This window comes from Carassius auratus, chromosome 19 (assembly GCF_003368295.1).
Source record: "Carassius auratus strain Wakin chromosome 19, ASM336829v1, whole genome shotgun sequence".
Taxonomy (NCBI): Eukaryota; Metazoa; Chordata; class Actinopteri; order Cypriniformes; family Cyprinidae; genus Carassius; species Carassius auratus.
In genome coordinates this window covers 12,084,415-12,111,592 of record NC_039261.1, presented here as the reverse complement: position 1 = coordinate 12,111,592, position 27,178 = coordinate 12,084,415, and the positions used below count along the sequence as shown (strand labels likewise).

The 27,178-nt window shown below is 39.7% G+C and overlaps 1 protein-coding gene across 1 annotated transcript in view; it reads left to right on the top strand.

The window, feature by feature from the left end:
* LOC113119432 (gamma-aminobutyric acid type B receptor subunit 2-like) overlaps positions 1-27,178 on the top strand; it is a 212,309-nt gene that overhangs the window by 177,837 nt on the left and 7,294 nt on the right. The window contains exon 14 of the mRNA XM_026288931.1: positions 25,451-25,561. Within this exon, the coding sequence (XP_026144716.1) occupies positions 25,451-25,561 (111 nt within the window). The remainder of the gene's footprint in view (positions 1-25,450; positions 25,562-27,178) is intronic.

The following is a 27,178-nucleotide window of genomic DNA, read 5'->3' as shown; positions in this document are numbered from 1 at the left end:
CAGCAGTGACTGCTCCTGCAGGAGCCTTACCTAATTCCCACACTGCTACAGCAGAGCCCGCTCCCACAGGAGCTCTTCCTTATCTCCCCACTGCCGCAGCAGTGCCTGCTCCCGCAGGAGCCTTTTCTGTATTCCTCTACTGCCGCAGCAGTAGCCACTCTCGCAGGAGCCTTTTCTGTATTTCCCAACTGCCGCAGCAGTGACTGCTCCTGCAGGAGCCTTACCTAATTCCCACACTGCTACAGCAGTTCCCACTCCCACAGGAGCTCTTCCTTATCTCCCCACTGCAGCGCTGGCGCTGTGGTGGGGCATTCGAGGGCCGTGCCCCCCCTAGCTGTCATTGATGCCCCTCCTACAGACCATGGCGTGGCACAAAAAAAAAAATAATAACCCTTTTAGTTATTATTTTAATTTTAAATTCTGTCCTGTTCTGTTGTTTAGGCTATCTGTTCTCGGCCGGGTTTCCCGATAACGATGTAGCCTAGCCTATCTTAGCTCTTAAAAGGTAATGAAGGTTAGCCGCAATTCCTCGGGTGTTTCCCAAAAATGTAGGCTATTAAACTCATAGAATGCGAGAATAGGCTACTACGTGCTACTTGAGTCACTGTCCTTTCGAACCTTTTATGGAATTGTATTCTGAAACGTTTAACCTAACAATCATCTGTTGTGTATTAGGAATCAATAATAAAATTATATAATGACATTCTATAGATCAATGGAGCTAACATTCTAGGGTAGAATGTCTTTCTATATAGATCATTGGAGTTACTGACTCTTGCTGTATCTGGTCAGCAAAACGGCAAATTTCAGCGCTATCTTCTGTTCCCCTTTTAGATAAAAACTCAAGTCTAAATCGTTAATTGTCATTCTATATACAGTATTGTTCAAAATAATAGCAGTACAATGTGACTAACCAGAATAATCAAGGTTTTTCGTATATTTTTTTATTGCTACGTGGCAAACAAGTTACCAGTAGGTTCAGTAGATTCTCAGAAAACAAATGAGACCCAGCATTCATGATATGCACGCTCTTAAGGCTGTGCAATTGGGCAATTAGTTGAATTAGTTGAAAGGGGTGTGTTCAAAAAAATAGCAGTGTGGCATTCAATCACTGAGGTCATCAATTTTGTGAAGAAACAGGTGTGAATCAGGTGGCCCCTATTTAAGGATGAAGCCAACACTTGTTGAACATGCATTTGAAAGCTGAGGAAAATGGGTCGTTCAAGACATTTTTCAGAAGAACAGCGTACTTTGATTAAAAAGTTGATTAGAGAAGGGAAAACCTATAAAGAGGTGCAAAAAATGATAGGCTGTTCAGCTAAAATGATCTCCAATGCCTTAAAATGGAGAGCAAAACCAGAGAGACGTGGAAGAAAACGGAAGACAACCATCAAAATGGATAGAAGAATAACCAGAATGGCAAAGGCTCAGCCAATGATCACCTCCAGGATGATCAAAGACAGTCTGGAGTTACCTGTAAGTACTGTGACAGTTAGAAGACGTCTGTGTGAAGCTAATCTATTTTCAAGAATCCCCCGCAAAGTCCCTCTGTTAAAAAAAAGGCATGTGCAGAAGAGGTTACAATTTGCCAAAGAACACATCAACTGGCCTAAAGAGAAATGGAGGAACATTTTGTGGACTGATGAGAGTAAAATTGTTCTTTTTGGGTCCAAGGGCCACAGGCAGTTTGTGAGACGACCCCCAAACTCTGAATTCAAGCCACAGTACACAGTGAATACAGTGAAGCATGGAGGTGCAAGCATCATGATATGGGCATGTTTCTCCTACTATGGTGTTGGGCCTATTTATCGCATACCAGGGATCATGGATCAGTTTGCATATGTTAAAATACTTGAAGAGGTCATGTTGCCCTATGCTGAAGAGGACATGCCCTTGAAATGGTTGTTTCAACAAGACAATGACCCAAAACACACTAGTAAACGGGCAAAGTCTTGGTTCCAAACCAACAAAATTAATGTTATGGAGTGGCCAGCCCAATCTCCAGACCTTAATCCAATTGAGAACTTGTGGGGTGATATCAAAAATGCTGTTTCTGAAGCAAAACCAAGAAATGTGAATGAATTGTGGAATGTTGTTAAAGAATCATGGAGTGGAATAACAGCTGAGAGGTGCCACAAGTTGGTTGACTCCATGCCACACAGATGTCAAGCAGTTTTAAAAAACTGTGGTCATACAACTAAATATTAGTTTAGTGATTCACAGGATTGCTAAATCCCAGAAAAAAAAAAATGTTTGTACAAAATAGTTTTGAGTTTGTACAGTCAAAGGTAGACACTGCTATTTTTTTGAACACACCCCTTTCAACTAATTGCCCAATTGCACAGCCTTAAGAGCGTGCATATCATGAATGCTGGGTCTTGTTTGTTTTCTGACAATCTACTGAACCTACTGGTAACTTGTTTGCCACGTAGCAATAAAAAATATACTAAAAACCTTGATTATTCTGGTTAGTCACATTGTACTGCTATTATTTTGAACAATACTGTAGATCTTTCAGATTTAGGTTTGGATTTCCATGCTACTATGATGTTGCCAATGCGTAAAAAAAATATTTATCAAACGACAGTGTCCCCGCCGCCGATGATCCAATGCCCCTCCAATAGATCTGCTCTGACGCTGACTCGACCCCACTGCCTCAGCAGTGCCCGCTCCTGCAGGAGCCTTTTCTGTATTTCCCCAATGCCGCAGCAGTGCCCGCTCCCACAGGAGCCTCTATTTGTATTTCTCCACTGCCGCAGCAATGTCCGCTCCCACAGGAGCCTTTTCTGTATTTCCCCACTGCCACAGCAGTATCCACACCCGCAGGAGCCTCCATTTTTATTTCTCCACTGCCACAGCATTGTCCGCTTCTGCAGGAGCCTTTTCTGTATTTCCCCACTGCCGTAACAGTGTCTGCTCCCGCAGGAGCCTCTATTTGTATTTCTCCACTGCCGCAGCAATGTCCGTCCCCACAGGAGCCTCTATTTGTATTTCTCCACTGCCGCAGCAATGTCCATTCCCACATGAGCCTCTATCTGTTTTTCTCTAGTGGTGCAGCAGTGTCTGCTCCCGCAGGAGCCTTTTCTCTATTTCCCCACTGCCGCAGCAATATCCGCTCCCACAGAAGCCTCCATTTTTATTTCTCCACTGCCACAGCAATGTCTACTCCCGCAGGAGCCTTTTCTGTATTTTCCCACTGCCGTAACAGTGTCTACTCCCACCGGAGCCTCTATTTGTATTTCTCCACTGCCGCAGCAATGTCCGTTCCCGCAGTAGCCTCTATTTGTATTTCTCCACTGCCGCAGCAGTGTCCGCTCCCACAGGAGCCTTTTCTGTATTTCCCCACTGCCGTAACAGTGTCTGCTCCCGCAGGAGCCTCTATTTGTATTTCTCCACTGCCGCAGCAGTGTCCGCTCCCACAGAAGCCTCCATTTTCATTTCTCCACTGAGGCAACAGTGTCTGCTCCCGCATGAGCCTTTTCTGTATTTCCCTACTGCTGCAGCAGTAGCTGCTTCCGCAGGAGCCTTTTCTGTATTTCTCCACGGCCGCAACAGTTTCCGCTCCCACAGGAGCCTCTATTTGTATTTCTTCACTGCCGCAGCAATGTCCGTTCCCACAGAGGCCTCTATCTGTATTTCTCTACTGCTGCAGCGGTGTCTGCTCCCACAAGAGCCTTTTCTGTATTTCCCCACTGCCGCAACAGTGTCCACTCCCACAGGAGCCTTTCCTGTATTTCCCTACTGCCGCAGCAGTAGCTGCTCCCGCAGGAGCCTTTTCTGCATTTCTCCACTGCTGCAGCAGTGTCCGTTCCCGCAGGAGCCTTTTTCTGTATGTCTCTACTGTCGCAGCAGTGTCCACTCCCACAGGAGCCTCTATTTGTATTTCCCCAATTGCCACAGCAGTGTCTTATCTCTCTCTTTCAGCAGTGAATGCTTCAACAGAAGCCAAATTCTCTACCTAGCTACTGCTGCAACAAACCTGTACCAAAGGATGTCCAGCACCCCTCTAACATTAAACCCTTGCTTTTTGGGGGGTTCCAAATGCAAGTATCTGGTTGCTGTCCTGTTCTAATTGCTTTTTTGGTGGAGTGCTTGGGTCCGAGCTAAACAGCCAGCCCGCCAGGGGACAGGGGGAGTACCACGGACTTGGTAGTAAGTACCAAGCTTGGAGCCCTCTCCCCAGTCAGCACGCCAAATACGTATAACCCTTCACTCTGTTTATTAAATGTAAGTGTGAACTCGTGAAGTGATTTTTTTAAACAAATTTTGGGAGGAGCACGCACAGATAATTAACACGGCCAATTCATCATCAGTAATCACATCCATCTATATAATCTAATCAGCGCAAGAGAGAACCCCTATGAATAATCAAAGCAATCCTACCTTCATTATTTCTAGTCTTTCAGCATTCCTCCTCCACCCCGACTCCTCACCCCTCCCTGGACAGCACGCCAAATATGCATAACCCTTTACTCTGTTTATAATATTTAAGTGTGAACTTGTGAAATGTATTTATTTACTTACAACATTTACTTACTTACATGAATTGCAGGGGTCCAGTAGTATACATGGGTCAGATTTTGCAAATGCATTTTTTTTTTGTGTGACAAATGACAAAATGTGCCAAAAGTTTGGGGATTTGAGGTTTAACTATCAATTTGGGGACATGTGATGTCAAAAATGTGATGAGAAAAGCAAAAGAAAACAAAATCAGCTCAATGTTTTTATTTGCATAGTCAGGGCTCTCGGGCAGGTCGTCTTTTTTATTTCCTTTTTTTCTTTATGCTATTTATGCTATTTTCTCTGCTTTTCTTGTAATGAGTTACCACATACATTATGTATCTGTAAAGCTACCAGTAGTGTGGGGGAGCCACTATATGTTTTATGTACCCTTGAACAACATCCTATTATTCCCTTTTGTTTAAGAATGTCTCTGTAGAGCTCGTAATGCAGAGATAAAAAACCATCTGTCTATTTGTGTCCTCCTCAGCCCATTTTGTGTATGATGTGTTTGGACAGAAGTTTGTGTGTGTGTGTGCTCAATAATCTGAAAGGCCATGTAGTACTCTTTATGTTAAACGGCTGTGGTTTGTGCAGGAATCAATGGCTCAATAAAACAAACTCAAATGGGTCATTTCAGGCTGAAAAGCCACCCACCTCACTCCTCCACTGATCATGTGTGAGGAGCAGCAGGGAAAACTTTGCTTTCAGCAGCAATGGGATCATGTGGAAATGGAGATTGTCTGCTGTACCCATCAGTCATTTCAGCAGGAGCTGGTTGAGGCTCTGCTTATGGTGTCAAAGATGCATACAGTAGTTGTAGTAGACAGGAGATGATTGATGGCAGTTTATTGAGTGTATATGCAACATAATCCTGAATGTGTCTTTGTTGAATGTTTAATGTGACAGGTCCCATTAGATGCATGTGTTTTGGGGCCTTACCGCTAAGCTTTAAGAAATCCAGTTTTCTCCCGTTGATCCAAGAAAGTGTCTCTCTTTCTACATTTCCCTTAAATCATTCTGTCTTTCCCATTGTCTCTTGCATTCATGTGGTCTGGATAAGCAGACTCTGTCTCTTGGCTCACTGTTGCTATGCGACTGCTGATGCATGAGCATGAGGGAGATGCAATTTACCAATTAGAGGCTTTCTAAATTAAAGATGGTGTCAAGGGTTTCTGTGCTTAGAAAGGAACACTGTCCATCAGGGCCCTCTGATCTACAGATTGTTAAGGGCCTGAGACCCCTGTCACCGAAGATGACATTGTTTATGCAGCTACTTCAAGAGATTTGGAGCTCTTTAAAGCCCATATATTATGCACTGACGTGCCAATGTGTAGAATTCAGGTCAGTTTGGCCCCTCTTGATATCTCAATGGCAAAACGGAGTCCAGTTTTTCTCAGTTCACATTAGAAGTTTTGGTATTATTTAAAGGATAACTGCATACTTTATTATGCTCACCAAGGCTGCATTTATTTGATAAAAAATACAGTAAAAACTGTAATATTGTGAAATATTATTATTACAAATAACTGTTTTGTATTTACATTTTAATTTATTTCTGTGATGGTAAAGCTGAATTTTCAGCAGCAATTACTCCAGTCTTCAGTTTCACATGGTCCTTCAGAAATCATTGTGGTACTCAAGAAACATTTCTTAAAAACATGGTGAATTTATCTGACTAAATTGCAGAGAATTAAGTTAAATTTTCTTACCCCAGTTGTTCTTTCACTAATTTTAGCTAGGTTTATGCTTAAACGAATTCTGTGAATATTTTGCTTCTTATTTTCATGTTTTATGATTGTAAAAAATAAGATGAAAATTCTGACTTAGAAAGTGATTTTATACAATGTTATCTAGAGATTGGCATGAGTACTCAAGCAATTTAAAACAGAACCAGTGATGAAAACATAATCACACATGATGCAACAAATTGGAACAGAATACATGGTTTTTAAAATTTACAGTGAATCTTCCCAAAAGACAAAGTATAATGCCTTATGTTTGGAGTTCTTTTATAAGATCCATTTAATAATCAATCTTTGAGATACTGAAAAAAAAACAGCAAGACACGATGCAGACGTCTCAAGTACTCATTGCTCCCCATCATTTCCTGTCTTATTGCTACCATACTAAAAATGTTAAAAAATAAAACAAATAAAATAATCAGCAATCTTGAAGAATACAGTGAACTCCTTACTCTGTCTGTCTCTCCTTCTCTTGCTCTCTTCGGGTCTTGAACAGACACACTCAATCACAGCCCCAGACAGATCCATTACACTCAGCTCTACAGCTCCTCACAAAGAAGAAAATCCATTAGTGTGTGTGTGTGTTGAGAATGAGAGAGCGAACATGAGGGCATGTAATAGAAAAAAAGATAGAGAGAAAAACGCACAGCTGCAATATCTCTGTGTCCTCCATGTGCCTCTCTTACAGCTGTTTTAAGCAGTGTCATCACACAGATGCATGTTTCTCTGTGTCTTTGTGTATGTGTGTGTGTGTGTGTGTGCATGCATACTGTTTAGCAGTTCTTAGCAGGCAGTAATTAACATAGTCCTTGTATAGTCTCCATAGTTTCACAGATAAATCACAAAAAGTAGATTCCTTCATTCCTTTAATAGATAAATAAACTGTAGCATTTCCAAAACATCATAGTAAATATCATAATTCTGAGGATCCAAACTCATCCCAATCCACCCAATAATCACTATCCATAAAAATAAAATTTTAGTAACATGTCAACATTAAGTAATTAAATTATAGTTTACTATATATAAATACATTTTTATATAATTTTGGTAAAAACTATTCATAATATAACAATTCCGTAATAAACAAATGAAATGAACAAAATCGCTTAATTTCAGGTCAGAGATGACTGAAAGACTTAAGTTCAGTGAGTCAGATGGTAATTCAATAATTGTTCTAATGGGTTCAGTCTCAAACTATTCAAACTAAAAACATGTTAGTAGAGTCTTTTCTTTGGTTATTCAATAACCGTTCTTATGAATTCAGTTCAGCAAAGAGTTCCTCAACATATGACTCAAGTTATTTATTAGGAGAACTGACTCATCTCTTCATGAATAACTGCAAGTATGTCTTTACATTACATCATGACATCCAGATGGCAACTCACAACTTTTGGAAAATACAGTTTATTTTGCTGTGGTTCAGATTTATGTGAAGTTATGAAACTTTGCCTATGGGCCTGTTAAAAACAAATGATTGTCACAGGTGGGTCTTTCAGCACTAATATTAATGAAGTGTTGAGTAAATGTGTGTTTATAATTAAAAACAAAATGTTAAAATAATGGCATGGGGTTCTGATGACATGCATATGGGGCAGATGGACCGGCTTTTCATTAGCATGGCAAAGCAAGGGCAGCAGTGTGTGCTGCATTCTGCTCCCTCATGTGCACATCTTTCTTGCTTTATCAGCAGTGTGGTGGCAGGGTGCATACAGATGCTGGGGCACACAGTAGCACTGATTACTTGAGTCCTTGAGGAGATGCTTTTCTCTCCTTGTCCTGTGGGGGATCTCATCCGTTAACTCACCTGCTACGGATATGCACTCTATTGAGCTAGATGGAATGTAGCAATGGTGTCATGGCTGGTCAACATCACACTGTTGCATGTGACACAGATCACCCTACCCTGTCCCCTGAGGCATCCGGGACTCCACAGCCTTGAGGCTCAGCTAATTAAACCCTCGGCGGTGGCAAGGGAGCTGGATGGGTGCCAACCCACCTGGGCATAATGACGCACACAGATGGTGACACGAACCAGAGAGCAGCTCTCATAGGATCTGCCCTCTTTGAATCACAGAGGCTCTTATAAAAAAAAGTGTTTGCTCATGGTCGCCTTAGTCACTGGCGGCCGCCGTCCCTTGTGCCCAGTGCTGCAACAAAGACACTTGCGTATTCATCCATACATCATGTGATTGCAAATAACAGTGGTAGTGTTGAAGTGTGGGTGTTGGTTTATTTGGCTACTATCAGGGTGATGAATGGGACGTCAGGTTGATTTGTGATCCTGTCTGCTGCATCGTCTGATTATATTTGCTTTGGATTTGGAAACAGTACTCACTTCTTTTGAAGTGGCAGTCTGGGTAAGAGGTTTTGTACAGGGCTTGGATGCAGACCTTGGGGTTTTATTGCTCTGATTTCTGGCCGTAAACTGAGCTTCATAATTGGTAGCCTTGAAATGAAGTGATATTCTTGAAATGCCATTATTAGTGGTGCTTGCTAAGGCTCGCTATACACTAACCCTAAGTATTAAACATTGGCATGGAACTCATACTGTTTCACGTTTGTACACCAGACATAGATGATATCTTGTATCAGGGGTTTTGTTGTGCTGTTACTTTTCAAAGCGTTTGACCTTATGATTTTCACATGGCAGATCATAAAAGAGGCTAAATATCCTATGGACCTATATATTGTCTCTATTGGACAGTGGCCTTCAAGAACTGAAGTTGAAGAGTCTTGTCATAAGAAAGCAAGCATTCAGAAGTAGCCTTGCATCATGGTGGCAGGTTTTGCATTTTTTTACTGAAAACACTATATACTAATGCAGTTTAATTATACAATGCACTGGCCAAGAAACAGAAAATGGAAATTTGCTGCTCAGACACACTCATAATCTGTTGGCAGCTGTTAGAGAACGTGTGTTTCTTTGTGCCCCACAGTTCATTACATTTAAGAGGCCTAGGCCTTAAGACTCAGATGTGTGCAGTGGCGGCTGGTGCTTATCCAGAGTGGAGAAGCACAGATGTCGCTTATCAGTTGAATTTAGTTGCTCCCAAAAGTCGCTTCTTAAACTGCTTCTAAACAGTTCTTATTGAAAATTATTGACCAGACTCAGAAATGCAGTATTAACAAATGCTTGCAGGCAAGAGACAAGATTATGAATGCAGGCTAAATGTAACTGCAGCCATATCGCCAAGCGATCTGAACGACTGAATTCAAGCTGTTTTTATTTGTTATTTTCATTGGTGGCACATGCTGAAATTCACAACATCACTCTTGTTTGTGGGATTTTGGTGATGTATGTAATTTTTTTGACTGTATTAATGCACAAAAAATGCCAAATGGTTTGCAGATATATAAGAAACATGCTAAGTTCACATACTTGTTTCTCTGAAAAATAACACTACTGGGAGTTATTTTAATTCTAAGAACATGTTACGTGTCAGAATGTATGTTTTTGATTTGGTCTGTGTGATTCGGCCCACTTCCAGTTAATCCAAAAGTGTTTCAACATGCCAGTTGTCAGAAAACACAGCATATTGTAAGGATGACCACTAATGCACAATACAATGAAATCTCCATAACACAAAGATATTTCTACAACGAAATCACCACATAGGTCTAATTTCGACTTGTTTCCATTGTGTTGCGGCCTGTTTCCATTGTGTTGCAGATTGTTTCCTTATGTTGTGCTAATTTTGTTGTGTTGCGGCTTGTTTCCATTGTGTTGTGGAGATTTAGTTGTTATGCACTACTGGTTAACTGTAGTATTTACAACCATGGAAGCCAGCAAATAAACTGGGTCAGAGATCACAGAATCTAAAAAGCCTCACTATCTGTCTAAAAAGCTCTGTGATCCGAGGAATATTAAAACACAGATATATCAACTCAGCTCGTCACCTTACAATGGCAACTGCTCTCATTCCTGTTGCCTGTCCTCAATCTGGCAACCCAAATGAGTGTATAATCTGAAGAGGAGGGTGCTAGAGAAACAACACTCTCTTTTGTTTTAAATTTGGACTGCAGTACCCATTTCAATCACTAGCTATCCCAAAAATAATACGTCCTGCACCTTTAAATATCTGTACAGTTTTATTTTATCTAGTCTTAAAGCAATCACTGCAAACTCAATGCACATCACAGATGGATATCTCAGTGTGGTGGGAACATCGTATACGTCTCTGCCCAGAGCACTTCTGCTTCCTGCTCTTATCACCATCAGTCTGCCGCCGAGGCCTCCATCCTCTCTGCGGTCCGGAAACCAAGAGATTTGAGAGCAAGAGGGAGGTGGAGGGGAAGAAAAGAGCCCTCAGGATCAATATGCACACAAGCACTGGAGGAAAGACATGGTGTGAGCGGAGATGTAAACCATATGGCACTATTAAACTCTACACCAGTCACTTAGTGCAGCAGGCCATGGTAGTCCGTACACGAGTCTGCTCTCTCCCCCGCGTCCTCCTCAACACTCATGCACGGCTGCCTTCCTAATCACCGCTCCTCACCCCACCCTCCTGCCCTATCCCGCACAGAGTCTCTGTCCTTCAGGACATGTTTAGCCTGAGATTTCATGCTTTCGTGATCCACACCGCAGGTGCCTGCTGAACATATTTAACCCCGCATTTGTCCCCAGTTACGGCTCTCCCCTGCATGAAGCAGTAATAACGCTATTGTGATCGCCCTAACGAATCCCTTGTTAGGAAAGCTGTGAAATCAAACGTGCGTTCTGCTCACAGGATGCACACACACTCACATGTGAAATGGCGATACACAGCAGGTGATCGCAGAGTGAGCTGCGAAGCTGTGCGGGGTGGGAATAAAGTAGATAAATGAGATGTTAAAGGAGAAGGAGAGATGTGAAGAATGGGAAAAGAGGGGAGATGGAATATTGGCACAGCCCCCCTCCTGACTGCCATCTGCACATTCATTAACCTGCATGGCACAACACACTGCTGTGATGGGACGGGCCAATAAGGAGCCTGTGTGTGTGTGAGAGAGAGAGAGCGAAAGTGTTTGTCTCTGCTCATCTTCCAAATCTTTAATTAATATTGTATCTTTCTAAATGTTTCAGAAAACAATGAAATGTTTTTAAGATTCTGCACGATGTAAGAGGTGTTTGAAACTATTGCTATGATTTAGTAAAGTTGTCTTTTCTTGCATAATTCTTTTTGTGTTGGTAGATATTCTTGTGTTAAGCAAGGGGCAGGGCAAAGTAGACATCAGAGAGGTCTGTGGCCCCTGATGCCCTTCACATGCACAGCTCCATGGGGCAATAATAAGGCCACATCAAAGGGCTTCAAAGGGCCTGTGAAGCAAACACCTATTAATAACATGTTGTAACCCAGGCAACAGGTTTTTATGAGACAGCCACTTACATCTTTGTATGTATAATGTGTGTGATTTTGTATTTACTGTCTTGCCAGTTTGATCCACACAGCCTTTCTAAAACAAAAATTAATGTGAAAGTAAGCTGTTACCTTTGAATGTGCATGACTAAATCCTATGTGTGAGGTTAATAACTAAAAGACTTAAGAAGTGGATTAAATGGTAAAACAATTTTCATGTAATTGAGGGTCATTTGTATAAACCTGTGTATTTATGATTAATGATAATTAAAATGTGATAGCAAATGCCAGTTTGCAAGAAGCATAACATACTGTTTTTGCACAGCTAGGGTTAGGGTTAAAGTGGCTGTTGAATAAAGGCCTTCTGTAGTGAATGCATGTGTCTTTGTAAGAACAAAATCCATATTTCTAACATAATAAACACTTTTCTCTCACTTCTGTTATCTGCTATACGCATAAGCCTTTCCGGATTGCAGTTTCAGGTGCTACACGATCCAAGCCGAGGAATAAGTGTTTTATCTAGTGAAACTTTAGTCTTTAAAAAAAATCAAATGTATATAATTTTTAACCACAAATGCTCGTCTAGTCTTAGCTTTGCAATGCGCATGCACGACTTAACGCATTACATAATCAAGTTGGAAAGGCCACATGTGGTTAGTTCTTCATCAGTGTACTCCAGTTCAGAAAGGTTGGGTAGAGCGAAAAAACTCCATCACATTTTCTCCTCCAACTTTCAAATCGTCCGAATTCATTGTTTAAACTTTTTTAAAGGGAGTTTGACTTTCTTTGCACATTCGCTTTGTAAACTCTGGGTCAGTTCTTTCACCTACTGTACCTATCCCACATGTTTATTTAATGCGTGAAGTCGAGCTAGTGCAGTTTTCTTTTTTTTTTCTTTTTAGAAAATGAATTAGATTGCTGATTAGATTAGAGTCCATTACAATCCTGGAATGTTTTCTTCAAAAAGCGTAATTTCTTTTTGACTGAAGAAAGCAAGACATGAACATCCTGGATGACATGGTGGTGAGTAAATTATCAGGAACTTTTTATTCTGGAAGTGAACTAATCCTTCAATTAACTGAAAAAGTTAAGTGTGGAATGTTGAACACTTCATGTACTCAGACTCAGATGATGCGTGACAAAATGACCTCAGAAATTTCATACACTACATGGTTGAGTACAGTACATAGTGCATAAGTAGTGCAGAGTACATCATTTGGGACACAACTCAATTTGTCTGCTTATCTTATTTCTGTGGTAATGACCAGCTGCATGTTTTAATTGTCATGTGTTTGAGTCTACCCCCTGCTGGTGTGGATGAGCAGTGGTGTTGTGTCTGGTTCTTTAACTTTGCTCCAGCTGGACAATGAATGACTCATGGAAGGACAGATGTGTTGTGGAGAACCACACATTATAGCAGGGAAAGATCTAATTTTATTCGGATATATAGTCGGTTCTGGTCATTTTTTTCTAATCATGGACATGATCAGGAGCTAGATGGAGAGAATGGTCCCATAGCACCCACACACACTGTAATGATCACATCAGAGCTTGACAAGTATTGATTCTGACTGTAATTTGTTCCGCATTGCCATCTTGATATGGCCCATCCTTATCTAGAGAGTGGCTGAATGGAAAATTTGAATTTGGTTGCTTTTGCAATGATGATTAAAATCATATAATACATAGACTAGATTGCTAGAGGTTCAGTGTTAAAGAGTGTCTTTTCTCTCTTTATCAGACTGCTCTCTTATGCAATCACACAGACTGTCTGCCCGTTCCTCCACCCGCTCCTCCCTCATCAGCTCTGAGATCTCGACAGACTTGGCCTGCAATCAGACCAGCTGTAATGAATTTATACTCCACAATGGGTTTCTTTCCTTTTGGGATCCAGATCTGATAGTGCTGCTCGGTGCACATGCTGTAAGTTTTCCGGTCCTTTGCGATTGTAGCTTGTCAGATTGTATGACCCCAGTGTGATCTTGGGTAAAAGCTTTGGCAGATTGTGCAACATCAGCATCATTTATGTCAGACAGTACCTTATGCAAAGGGATAGTTCACCCACAAATAAAAGTCTGTCTTTATGTATTCATCATCATGCTGTTCCAAATGTAACTTTCTTAAAAATCTTTCTTAAGTTATAAATGTCTTCCTTTGTGTTCTGCAGAAGAAAAGTAATGCAGGTTCAGAACAGATTAAACAATTTGGTCTACAATAAAATAAATCTTTTCAAAAATCAATTTTTTTGGTGACAGTAAGCATAAAGGATGAAGTTCAGAAGCGTTTTTCCTCTATTTGCTGATGCTACTTTGTGTGTGTTGTCTGCTCTCGTTAAGATTTGATGATGAATTGGCTTGGAGAACGCATGTATTTTTAATCATCCTGACTGGCGCCAAGAACACTGTGCCATTCACATCCACTTGCAGGAACAGCTTTTTTGATTAACCTATTTGATGGGCTTGTTTTGAGATATTGTCTTTTAGCTGGATGTGAGCACAAGCTATATTTGTGTTTTATTGGTCCTAAAAAATGATTATACAGAACAAATTTCTTATACAACATGCTCACATTGAGTATTACACCCTGTAGCACAGTTTCTCTCTCTAGCCCTAATTTGAAGCTGTGCGTTGAAGCTCATACCCAAAAATGGGTCTGTGCGTGAAAGAGAGGCTGATTTGAAGCGTGGGTCGATAACACTGGCACCGCACAGACCTACCGAGCCAGATAACTCGGCCACAAACAGCTCTTCATTACTTTCATAAGGCTTGAGTCTCTGTGAGAATGAAATGTGTCATTTGGCCGATATGAGAGGCAGGTGCTGAAGCCCGATCTGCGGGATTGGATCGATGTGATGGGCTGCAGGTGGTCCATCATTACCACACGACTCCAAATGAGCTGATTTTTTTTTTTTTTTTTTTTTTTGATTCGTCTTTGAGATAAATTATTAGATAATTTATGCAATGCATGCCGTGGGAGTGAGATACAGTGTGGTCTGAAAGTCTGATGTTTTTGTATCTTTATAAAAACAGGTTTATTTGAAAGGAATAAATAAAAAAGATTGCACTTTTTATGTTGTCCTTGTTAAAATGCAATTATACATTTAAGTACTGAGTAATATTAATTACTTATGATATGGTAAGAGTAGGGATTACAAAAAAAAAATAATGGTATAAAATAAAAAAAACATGGTATAAATATTAAGCACCATTTTCTTTATGTAGAACTGGAAATACTTTTTGTTGTTGTTGTTGTTTTGTAAATTAAAAGAAACTTTTCACCTACATTAGGATGCCAAAAATCCAAGATTTTCTTTTATTTAAACCTGAAAATAGTCAAAGAAATTTAAAGAAATTGTACATAATTATTTGGATAGATAAATTAATAATCAAGCAAGCAAAAATGGATGCACCAAATATTATATATATATATATATATATATATATATATATATATATATATATATATATATATAAATAATACACACACACACTAACCTAAAGGATAATTAGGAACACCATACTGTGTTTGACCCCCTTTCACCTTCAGATCTGCTTTAATTCTACGTGGCATTGATTCAACAAGGTGCTGAAAGCATTCTTTAGAAATGTTGGCCCATACTGATAGTATAACATCTTGCAGTTGATGGAGATTTGTGGGATGCACATCCAGGGCACGGAGCTCCCATTCCACCACATCCCAAAGCTGCTCTATTGGGTTGAGATCTGGTGACTGTGGGGGGTCATTTTAGTACAGTGAACTCATTGTCATGTTCAAGAAACCAATTAGAAATGATTCGAGCTTTGTGACATGGTGCATTATCCTGCTGGAAGTAGCCATCAGAGGATGGGTACATGGTGGTCATAAAGGGTCTTCAACTGTTCAATTTTGTTGAGCTAGTGCAAATTGTAGCCTCTTTTTTTCCTATTTGTTGTGGAGAGGAGTGGTAGCGGTGGGGTCTTCTACTGTTGTAGCCCATCTGTCTCAAGGTTGTGCGTGTTGTGGCTTCACAAATGCTTTGCTGCATACCTCGGTTGTAACGAGTGGTTATTTCAGTAAAAGTTGCTCTTCTATCAGCTTGATTCAGTCGGCCCATTCTCCTCTGACCTCTAGCAACAACAAGGCATTTTTGCCAACGGGACTGCCGCATACTGGATGTTTTTCCTTTTTCATACCATTCTTTGTAAACCCTAGAAATGGTTGTGCGTGAAAATCCCAGTAACTGGGCAACAACCATGCCACGCTCAAAATTGCTTAAATCACCTTTCTTTCCCATTCTGACATTCAGTTTGGAGTTCAGGAGATTGTCTTGACAAGGACAACACCCCTTAATGCATTGAAGCAACTGCCATGTGATTGGTTGATTAGATAATTGCATTAATGAGAAATTGAACAGGTGTTCCTATTAATCCTTTAGGTGAGTAAATATAATGAGGAATAAAGCAGCAACCAACAAGGTGATGCACAAAATACTTAGACATTCTGAATTTCATGTTAATTCAAACTTTTCACCTCAATCAATATGCAGATAATATATTTTGCAATAAAAAACACATTAATTAAATAATCCTGTAGAAGCAACAGAACTAAAGTGATCTCAGACGTTGTCAGTGTTATAGAACATTTTCTTGTCATGCGAATGCTTTTAAACTCAACCTCTCTAGCGCCCCTGATGGCTGACGATCGCCTGCAGCGTGGGCCTGTGGCACCGGCCTGCCGACTGACACTGTTTCCAGTCCGAGCAGCTGAGACCCGATAACAAACCAGCTCTGACCATCTGACAGTAAGGCAGCCTGCCTGGCAGCCGGATGGCGCCGAGCCCCCCTCTTTCATTTTCAACTGCACCCTCTGACACCCTGCCAGCCTACAGCCTGGAGAGCGTCCAGCAGAGAGTCAGGCAGCCATCAGTACCCCCTGGACACACACACACAAATACACCAATTCACACTCTTTCACACCTGCAAAACCTGACAGGTACATGCACGCATACACATTTAGTACATACGCCACAGATCTGAAGTCACATAATACGGGTGGCAGTGTGACTAACGTGAATGCAAAAAAAGTGTGAGTGAAAGGAAAGAGTGTAAAACGAGAAGACATCTCGTCATATGCATAATTGCATGTGCGGAGCGTGACTCCGGGATTATATCATTGGCTGGCTGTGCAGTTTGATGTATCATAAGAAGTGAAACTAGGAGAGACGAGCCCCGTTATCAACGTTGAGCAGAATAATCCAACAGACTCAGAACTGAGCTGCTCGTTTGTATCCATGGAAACAAATTAATAGAGTTCCATTCTATTAATCATTAAGTCATTTGTCAGGCTAAGATCTCTCTTTGTCTGTATTTTTTTCTCATTCTCTTTCTTGTGCACACACGCTGAGTAGATGAATTTAAAACTCAAGCGTCAAAATGTCCTCGAGAACTTGTTCTTTTTTGATAGGTTGAGATGTTCACAATGTTCACAATCTGTCTAACTGCAAAAACACAGTCTGTTCCTCTTCATGATGCTCTACTACATCACATTTCTGTCTTCTTACTCTGAGATTTACCCGATTCATCAGAATGCAAAAGAAATGGTCCTTCCAAAAGCATTTCCCTTTGCCTGTTCCTCTTAGTTAAAGAGACATATTGCTGGCCTCTCGGCTGGTCTAAAGTGGGCCGATGGGAGGGGAGCGTGGCTGCTGCTCAGAGAAATGCGAATGGGCTGCTCCTATTTGAACATGCTTCCAAATACAATGGGGCAGAAGCCAATCATGATCCTCTTTTATTATTATTTTTTTTCCCCAGTCTCTCTGAACTCAGTGCAAAGTTTTTGGCTCAAATGGCCACCTACAACCACAGTAATCTAATTTGCCATTGAGATGAGCTAGGGAACAAAAACCAAGTGTCGTCCACATCCTGACAATGTGCAGTATGCAGAAAAGAGCAGTTTGGTGTGGCAGTACATCAATAGTCCTAAAGCCAGTCAATTTCACTGGCACATAATCCAGCATAATGGGCTACAAGAGAGAATCAGAAGCTTGTGCCATCCCCTGACATCCAAGAGTTTCTGTTGTTTGACTGCGTTGACTGAGTGTTGACAGCTTGTGTAATTTACAGTGTACATTGATGGATTTTTCTGTTATGGGTGGTTTTATTCAGACTTTGATCATATTAGTCTGATATACTCTGTCAGATCAGTAATGTTCCTTCTGTTCTAAGGCTGATCTGTCTATCCATCATACTGCAGATCCATCTGCCTGCCTGTCTGTGTTTATTTTTTTGTCTGCCTGTCTGTCTGCCTGTCTATCTGTCTGTGTTTATGTCTGTCTGCCTGTCTATCTGTCTGTGTTTATTTTATGTCTGTCTGCCTGTCTATCTGTCTGTGTTTATTTTATGTCTGCCTGCCTGTCTGTCTGTCTGCCTGGCTATGTTTATTTTCTGTCTGCCTGTCTGTCTGTCTGTTTGTTTGTCTGTCTGTCTGCCTTCCTGTCTATCTGTCTGTGTTTATTTTCTGTCTGTCTGTTTGTCAGTCTGCCTGTCTATGTTTATTTTCTGTCTCTCTGTCTGTGTTTATTTTCTGTCTGTCTGTCTGTCTGCCTGTCTTTCTGTCTCTATGGCTGCCTGTCTGTTTGTCAGCCCGCCTGCCTCCCTGTCTACGTTTATTTTCTGTCTGTCTGTCTGTCTTCCTGCCTGTCTTTATTTTCTGTCTCTCTGCCTGTCTGTCTATTGTCCTGTTGTTCTATCGTTGTATCGCTCTGTCTCATAGTTGTCAAAGTTTGTGCTCATTTGCTGTGCTCTTGCTCTAGCAGCAAGTTGTTGAGGTCCAAAGAAACCCTAAATGTCTGTATAATTTCACTCTTCACAAATGTCATGCAGCTCACGAGTTTCAGAGTTGCCTAGGAGAACAGACAAATGAAAGAGACAAAGTCACAGGATCACACTTACTGTAGCAGCATTTACTTGTATGAGGGCCTGCATCTCAGGTGATTTGGCCCTGAAGACAAGAAGAAAGCCTTACATAGTCTACTCTTGTTATGATAGGTGTTAATATGGTAATTGTGAGTTGTGGATGAAGATAAAAAATTTTTACAGAGCATCTAGATATTTATAATATATAATATATCTATTTAAGTTAGGAGATTTGTGGGCCCGTCTGACAATAAATGATATTCAAATGTAGGCCTATACTTTGTATAGCTTGTACCTTTCAAATAGGAAGTAGAGAAAAGCATTTAAAATATTCATAAAACATCGTGACTTGATTTAGCTGGTTCCATTTGCCCTTAAACAGTATTTGAGAAATGTTATTTATTGACCAGTGACCTTATCAGTCTTACCCAATGAATGCTGTAGAGCATAAGTCTCCTGCTATTAGGCAGCCCGCCTGTACTTTCTGTTGTCTGCATAATACAGCCCAGTACACATCACAACACAGGCCTCTCATAGAAACCAAACCTCCAAGGACTCAATTACTGCGCTCTCCGTTAGCTACGACAGGAATACGGTGTGTGTGCATGTTTGAGTCTGCCAAAGACAGAAAAGGAGAAAAAAGTGAGAGTTTTGTCTCACTGCTGGAAGTATAGTTTTTTTTTTAATTACAAGTTTCTGCTCAACTTTCATAAAACTAAATTTCATATTAAATTAATCGCCAACAGGACCAGCCTAACTGATCTTGACAGCAGCCTATGCACATAATAATCGACAGATTTGTTATTACAACCAGGAACATTCTGTATCTTGTACAAAATTAACACCATCAAAAGATATCATGCTCACTCAGAGCTTTATAAGCAGGTTTAATTAATGTTAACACAAGGGGTAATATCCTGGACAGGATGTGCACCTCAATGCAGTTGAGGTAAACCCGAGAACAAGAGAAAATGAGGTGTGGATGATCCCTGGAATGATAAAGTGAATGAGCCACAAGTGGGATTTCACCATGAGTAATAGATCAGACAGTGTTTGAAGTGTGCTGGCAGTTTGTTTAATGTGAAGTGCACTGGGTCAGTTCAGACCTCAGATGCAGTGGATTACTGCCGCCCATTTTGAACTCACCATTTCACCGATAGGTGTAAAGAGCACTTCAATAAATTTCACTGGAAGGGTGGTCAGGATATTTTTTTTAGTAAGTATATGGATGTTTCTTCAGCTGCAGACACTGTCATATCCCAGGGGGTCGATGCTGATGTTTCCTTTTTTCTTTTTGTTATATGATGGTTATGTCAGCATCTCTGGTAACACTCTAAAAATGCTGGGCTAAATACAACCCTGGGTAAAATATGGACAAACCCAGCGATTGGGTTGTTTTGACCCAGCAGTTGGGTTACTGCCCATTGAAAACAACCTTATATCTCGGTTTATCCATATTTTCTATATATACAGTAGGGACCAATTCTCACTGTTAACTAGTTGCTTATTATAAAGCACATATTCTGCATAACCATATGATGCATCCTTAATCTTACCCAATACCTAAATTTAACAACTACCTAACTATTAATAAGCAGTAATTTGGAGTTAATTGAGGCAAAATATGTAGTTAATTGTTAGTTAATAGTGAGAACTGCACCTTAAAATACAGTGTGAACAAATGACTTTCATTCGGGTTTAATTCAGAATAACTGGGACAATTTAAATTGCAAAGTGTCCCAATTTATCTGACTGCACTCACTCTGGTTATATATTTTATTGTTTTCCCTCAGCACAGACCCAACTTTCGATATTAAAAATTCACAAAAACATTATATTTACATCATTACATAAAAAAGTAATAAAAAAACAAGATTCAGTGATGTTTTTATTGTTGTGTGTTATAATTATATGATAATTAATAACAATTTTACACAAATTACAACAGCATTTTGGATGTGGCATAATTTCCATAATGACCAACCGTTTTGGCCCTAATAAAGTTTTTCAAAAGTTTACCATAGGTAAAGAGCTTGAGATTTCAATGTGATGTGGAATGAAAACAGGAAACCCAAGGTGAAAACCACTATTGTTTTATATATTTTGCACTGTATGCTATTTTCCATCTTTTTTTGTGTGTGAAATTATTCAAAAAGATTGAAAATATTATCAGTGTGTATATAGGATGCATAGAATGCTATGAATGAAGCCATATATGCTATTTGAAGTGCTATAGAAACAAGTCAGCCATTTTATTTCACGGAATGTAAACATGAGATATGAGATGTGGTGGAAATATTTATGATTTTCATTACTTGTGTTGTAATTATAAACACTGATAGACATTTTTAGACAACACGTAAGAGTGTGAACGTGTGTTTTAAGAGTGTTTTTCACTTTCTAACCAGATCCACAATGCCAAAAAAGCCCCCAGTCGAACAAACACCCATTTACTCTTTTCCGTGCCCTTATGTCCAGGGCACAGAAAGGTGCGTGTGGCTTTAATAATCATGAGGGCAGCAGAGTGCTCTATAATGGAGAGCAGCCGTCCTCCATCACTCACAGTTTACCATGCTTGCCCTCATGGAGGAAAAAAGAATGGTCCTTATGAGTTATCAGGACTGATGGCTTATCATGTGCGGGACATCTCAGTGTCCTTGACTCAACAAAGATCTATAGACGATCCAAGTCACAAATCTCAATTGTCCCTCAGAAAAGAAAACAAGCTGTTAGCATTATGGCATGTGTGTGTGTGCGCACGCGAGCGTTTGTGTCTCTGTGACTGTAATTCTGAGAGCGCATCTGCGTGAATGCCTGAGTATAATCCCAGTAGTCACCAGATTCAAATGTTTGCCCATGCGTGAGCTCTAATAACGTTTGACAGTAGGCACTCGAACCCCATTTATGAAGGTTGTTATTCGCAAATTAGCTGCATGTTCATAAGTGAGCGTGTTTGTGTAGGGCGAAGGGTGTGCGGTACAGCCGTCACATGATGGCAACATAGCGAAAGTCATTTGCATCAGAGACTCGCAGAGAGCAAGCAGATGGGAGTTGTGATTAAAACCGAGATATTCTGGAGCATTAGATTAAAGAATGATGTCAATAAAAAGCGTTTTAGGCTGCAATAACAAAGGCAATCTGAAACACGGCGCTGCACATTCTCATTTGCATATTTAAATGCGTGTGATGTTCAGGGTTAGATTCTTGGTCTAATGATGCATTTAGCCCGTAATGAATCAGTGATGGCAGCTCCCAGGCTCAGCCGTAGGGACTGCAGCAGGGCCACTTTGAAGTCACCGCATTTGAAGTGGAGTTTAGAGCGGTGGCCTCCAAAAATAAGCACACACCAGAGGGAGACAGATCTGCAGAGTCTCAGTGTGCAGCTGCAGGTTCATCCTCAAACTGGAGCAGGTAGATGCAACACAGGGATGCACTTACCTTCAGCCAGTAAACAGGAAAGTGCTAAACATAGACCAAAATCTACTTTTGCCAGTCATGGAAGTGTATTTTTATATATAACCTAGATAAATTGTCACTTGTTTTGAGTCTCTCATCAGCAGGGTCATCTTGTCATTTTTTTTATTTTTAAGTAATGTACTTTGTTTCAAATCTGGCCAACTGGCAAGAAACTCTGTGGCATTTGTTGATCAAATCCAATTTTTACTTGGCTAGTATTGGTTTGGAACCATGGTGCTAGCTAAACCTTTTTCCTTGATGTGTGTTATGGCTTTGCTGTGGGATTAGGTCAGTGAAGTATCGCTCGAGTTGACCTGAATAATTGACTTAACTTCTTGTTAAACAACTCTTAGCTCCACTGAACAATATCTGCCTCTTCATAGTACATTTACGCAGTGGCACGCAGCAGCCAAAAGATCACAGGACATAATGTAAAAGGATTACTACAGATAAGAGATTGTGGTCACAAGAAGCTATGTCAGAGAGAAACAGATGTACAGGAGGGTGACTGACCCGTCCAAATGAGGATTATAACTATCAATTCCCTTAAACAAGAGCTTAGTTTAAAATCAAAGGTCTTGATAAGCTGGATAATAGAAATCTCATTCATGTTGTACTAAACTCCCAATGGAATAAAATATATGCTCATGGAAGCAAACTACCCTGGAGTCTTCGACTCTCTCTCTCCCTTTCGTTCTGTCACTCTCCCTGTCATTTTAGGTTGATTCTGCTCTCTTGTTAGAAAATAAGGCATGGCTTTAAACCCAGACAGCCATTGAATTGGAGTTGATCCTCCACTTTGACTGATAGACTGTATATTGGCTTTTTCCTATTTTTTACATGCTCGGATCAAGATACATGGGACATTTCTGTTGCACCTAAAGTTCTTTTTAAATGAATAAAAAATGTCAACATGTTTCAAGCAAATCTGAAATTTCAGCATCATTACTCCAGAAATCATTCTGATATGCAACATTTTTAATGACAATTCCTTGATAAATATAAACTTAAAAAGAACAGGGTTTATTCAAAATAGGAATTGAATGTTAATATACAGTACTGTTCCAAAGTTTGTGGTGAGTAATTTTTTAAAGAATTTTTTAAGAAATTAATACTTTAATTAAGCAAGGATGTGTTAAATGGATAAAAAGTGATTTGAATAAATGCCGTTCTTTTTAACTTTTTATTCATCAAAGAAAAATGTATCACAAAATATTAAGCAGCACAACAGTTTCAACACTGACAATAAATCAGCATAGAATGATTTCTGAAGGATCATGTGACACTGAAGACAGGAGTAATGATGCTGAAAGTTCAGCACTGCTTTACAGAAATACATTATATTTTATAGTATATTAAAATAGAAATAAATATTAGAAATTGCAGTAATATTTCACAATATTGTTGTTTTTCTGTATTTTTGATCAAATAAATACAGTCTTGATGAGCATATGAGACTCCTTTAAAAACATTTATACTAATCTAATATTACTATTACCAAAAATCTTACTGATCCAAAAATTTTTAACGGCTGTGTGTGTGTAATATTTCCAACATTTTTTAGTCAAAAAAGTGTAGCCTTGGTGAACAGAAGGCAAAAAAAATCTTACTGACTAGCAGTGTACTTCACATATATCAACCAATCACCATTCAGGATAATTTTTACTAGTTATTTATATTTATATGTTTTTTCAGGGTTTTCCGTATGCTATCCCTCCTGTTCCCCCACCATGCGTGCAAACCTGCCGCTGTGTACTAATACACACTTAATGGCTGTCTGTTTCCCATTCTCAGTGGCCATATGGTTCATTCCCGTCTATAAAGTGTGATATAATTCTCTCTTGTCAGCAAACTGTGTCCCTCTAATCTCCATCTCTCCACAGACACTCTGTCAGTCACACATCCTTCCAGCTTCCACTGAACAATTACATTAGATGCCTAATGCAGTGAGAAATAACAGAGCGCGCATCACTCTCTATAAGCCCAACCCACCGACTGTTGCCTGGCAACACCACACAGCTCGACTAACTACAGCTTAAGCTATGATGAAATTGGAGGTCTTGTTGTTGTGCAGTTGGAAATATGATTTCTTAAGCAAGATTGATCTTTTTAGTTTCCGAGGCCAGATGGAACACTAATGTTGTAGTAGGGGAAGTGGTGGCCTAATGGTTAGAGAGTTTGACTCCTAACACTAAGGTTGTGGGTTCAAGTCTTGGGCTGGTAATACCATGACTTAGGTGCCCTTGAGCAAGGCATCGAACCCCCAACTGCTCCCTGGGTGCCGCAGCATAAATGGCTGCCCACTGCTCTGGGTGTGTGTTCACACTGCGTGTGTGTGTGTGTTTTCACGGTATGTGTGCTTTGGATGGGTTAAACGCAGAGCACTAATTCTGAGTATTGGTCACCATACTTGGCTGTATGTCACATCACTTTTCAGTAAAAGCAATTTTGTAGGGAAATAAAAAAATTTTTTAAGCTTTGATGTTAAAATAGTCAGCCTAATAGGTAGACAATCTGTAAGCTATTTTATTACTTCATTCTATTTCTTTTGTTGCTATTGTAGAAGCTCCTTAAAATCACATCAACAACTTTCCCATAAACATCTCTAGTAAACTACTTCTCAGACTTCAAGAGGTCTGTCATCAGCTTTTCCTCTTTGATCTGTTTAAAAATTGTCCTACATTTTGACTTCTAGGATTCATCACATCATGGAATGTATCTTTTATAAATAGAGCATCTTGCATTGGCTGGCCCAGTTTACTCACACCGTCACTTTGTGAAGATGTCTTCTGAGTGGTGAACTCCTTAATGCCAAGCTCAAATCACACAGATAGAGCCTCACAAGAGGAGGATAAAAGCCACGGGTGTTACGCTCTGTGACTAAACTGGGAAGAATCAGCGAGACTTAGGGATGCGTTTTGGAGGTTGGATCCCTGTCTATCTTTGTGTCCGAGTTGTTGCATGGCAAGCTTAAGGTTTTCCAAACTGGGGCAGCAAGAAAGTGGGTTAGAGCTTGGCGACTTTTAGAGCCAGCACATTTTGGGGAACTCAGTCTAGGTCTTCTCTCTTTCATCAGACTCCTTCAACAGTCCAGTCCTGACCTGCTTTACATATCAGGACTGTAAATATCTCAATCAATATCAAGTATTTGATGCCTGACCCATAAAGAGTTATTGTTAATCAATGACACTCAAGTGGTATCCTGTAGATGGGACTATACTTTTTTTACTATCTCTGTGAAAGTCCATTAAGGTTGGTCTCCCATGGGAGATCAAATGATCCAAGTTTCAGATGCATTTATTGCCACACTACTGGTACTCAGTGCAAATGCAGAATTGCAAATTGACTTTTAAATCTAAATTTAAATGTACTTAATAAATTCTTAAAGTCAACCTTTGTATTGAAGCATTTGAGGCAAATAAACCCGGGCTCAGTGTTATTGTTGTTAGTGACAAAGGTGTTTTTAAAGCCAGGATTATTTCCACTCATTGGTTTCCTCACTGCGTCTCCACAGGCGGATCCTCAGGGACGAGACATCGCAATCCGGCCCTTCCTAGAGCACTGCGAGAACACGCACATGACCATTTGGCTGGGGATTGTCTATGCCTACAAAGGCCTCCTTATGGTGAGTGAGAACATTCTAGAGAGTGTCAACATGATCGCCATCTGCTCCCGCAAACAACGGCGTCTGAATATTCTGCCACTTCCTTCCATTTGCTAAATTATAATATATAATACTTCACTGTCACTGTGTTTAAAATGCATTCACAATATTGATTCTGAGTATCTTGTGTATATCAGGAAATCCAAATGCCATGCAAACAGCAGACACATTTTGCTGATATTCCTCTTTCTTTTATTCTCCACAATTATCTAATGTTCATCACCTATAGACAATATTATAACAGTGAAAATTTACAAAAAATTGAGATCTTAGATATTATTTTAGGGAGCAGTGTCGTAATTTTCATATAGCAGTTGCCATCGTTGTATAAAAGCTGCAAATCAAAATGAAAAAAAAAAATTTGAAATCACTTTAAAACACCTCTTTGTGTATCTTATTGCTTTAATATGTGTTTTGGAATATGTTTACAGTGAACCAAAGTCTAGAACTAAAGCTTGTCTCATTTAATTAATTCCGTAAAAAACTGACATTTTTATTTCATGCCATATCCTTCCCTCATAATTTAAAAAGTGAGAAACTCAATAAAATGTCCAGGCATTTCCATACTATTTTTCCAGGCCTTTTTTATAATAAATATTAGTTCTTCTGGTTATGTCTAGCTCTAAAATGTTGTATTTTGTAGAATTTATTTATTTATTATTGTTATATATTATTACACACATGGTCAGAATTGTTGGTACTCTTAGTAAATATGATCAAAGAAGGCTGTAAAAATGGGGAAAAAATATATATATATTATGAGCGATGCCTCGTGGTACCTTCACAGAGAGGCTCAAAATCACTTTCCAGAACATTCTCGTTCACCATTCCTGGCTGGTGGAATGACCTTCCCACCCTTATCCGGAATACTGAATCCCTGACAATTTTCAAGCGACAGCTGAAAACTAACCTCTTTCAAAGCTACTTGACTTCAACCTAAAAAATAATTGTCTGTCTTTGTTTATTCCTTCTTTTTATAGCTTGTACTAATTTGAACAATGTCTAAAACTTGATATTATGAGCACTTCCTGTGTCTGTTTGCCTCTTTTAGAAGAATCGCTTTATGTATCCCCCAATTGTAAGTTGCTTTGGATAAAAGCATCTGCAAAATGACTAAATGTAAATGTGAAAATAAATCTTCATTGTTAATCCTTTTGATCTTTTATTTTTTTTTAAATCACAAAAATCTAACCTTTCATTGGAGAATAAGAATTAAAAATGTGGGGAAATATCATTATGGAATAAATGTTTTTTTCTCAAATACAAATTGGACATAATTACTGGTACCCCTAGAAATTCTTAATGAAGTAAAATATATCTGAAATATATTCCCAGTCATATTCAGAATTTTGAGCAAACCAGGGTGATTATGAACATGAAATTATCCAGCCATGGCTTCCTGTTTCACAGGAATATAAAGAGGAGGGAAAACAAAGGCCAAATTCCAAATGAATCACCAATCAGAATGAGAAAAACCAAAGCATATATTTTTAATGTGCAGCAAAAGATAATTGAGCTTGACAAATTAGAAAGTAGCTTTAAGAAAAGAGCTAGAGCCGTGAAAATTCCCATTTCCAA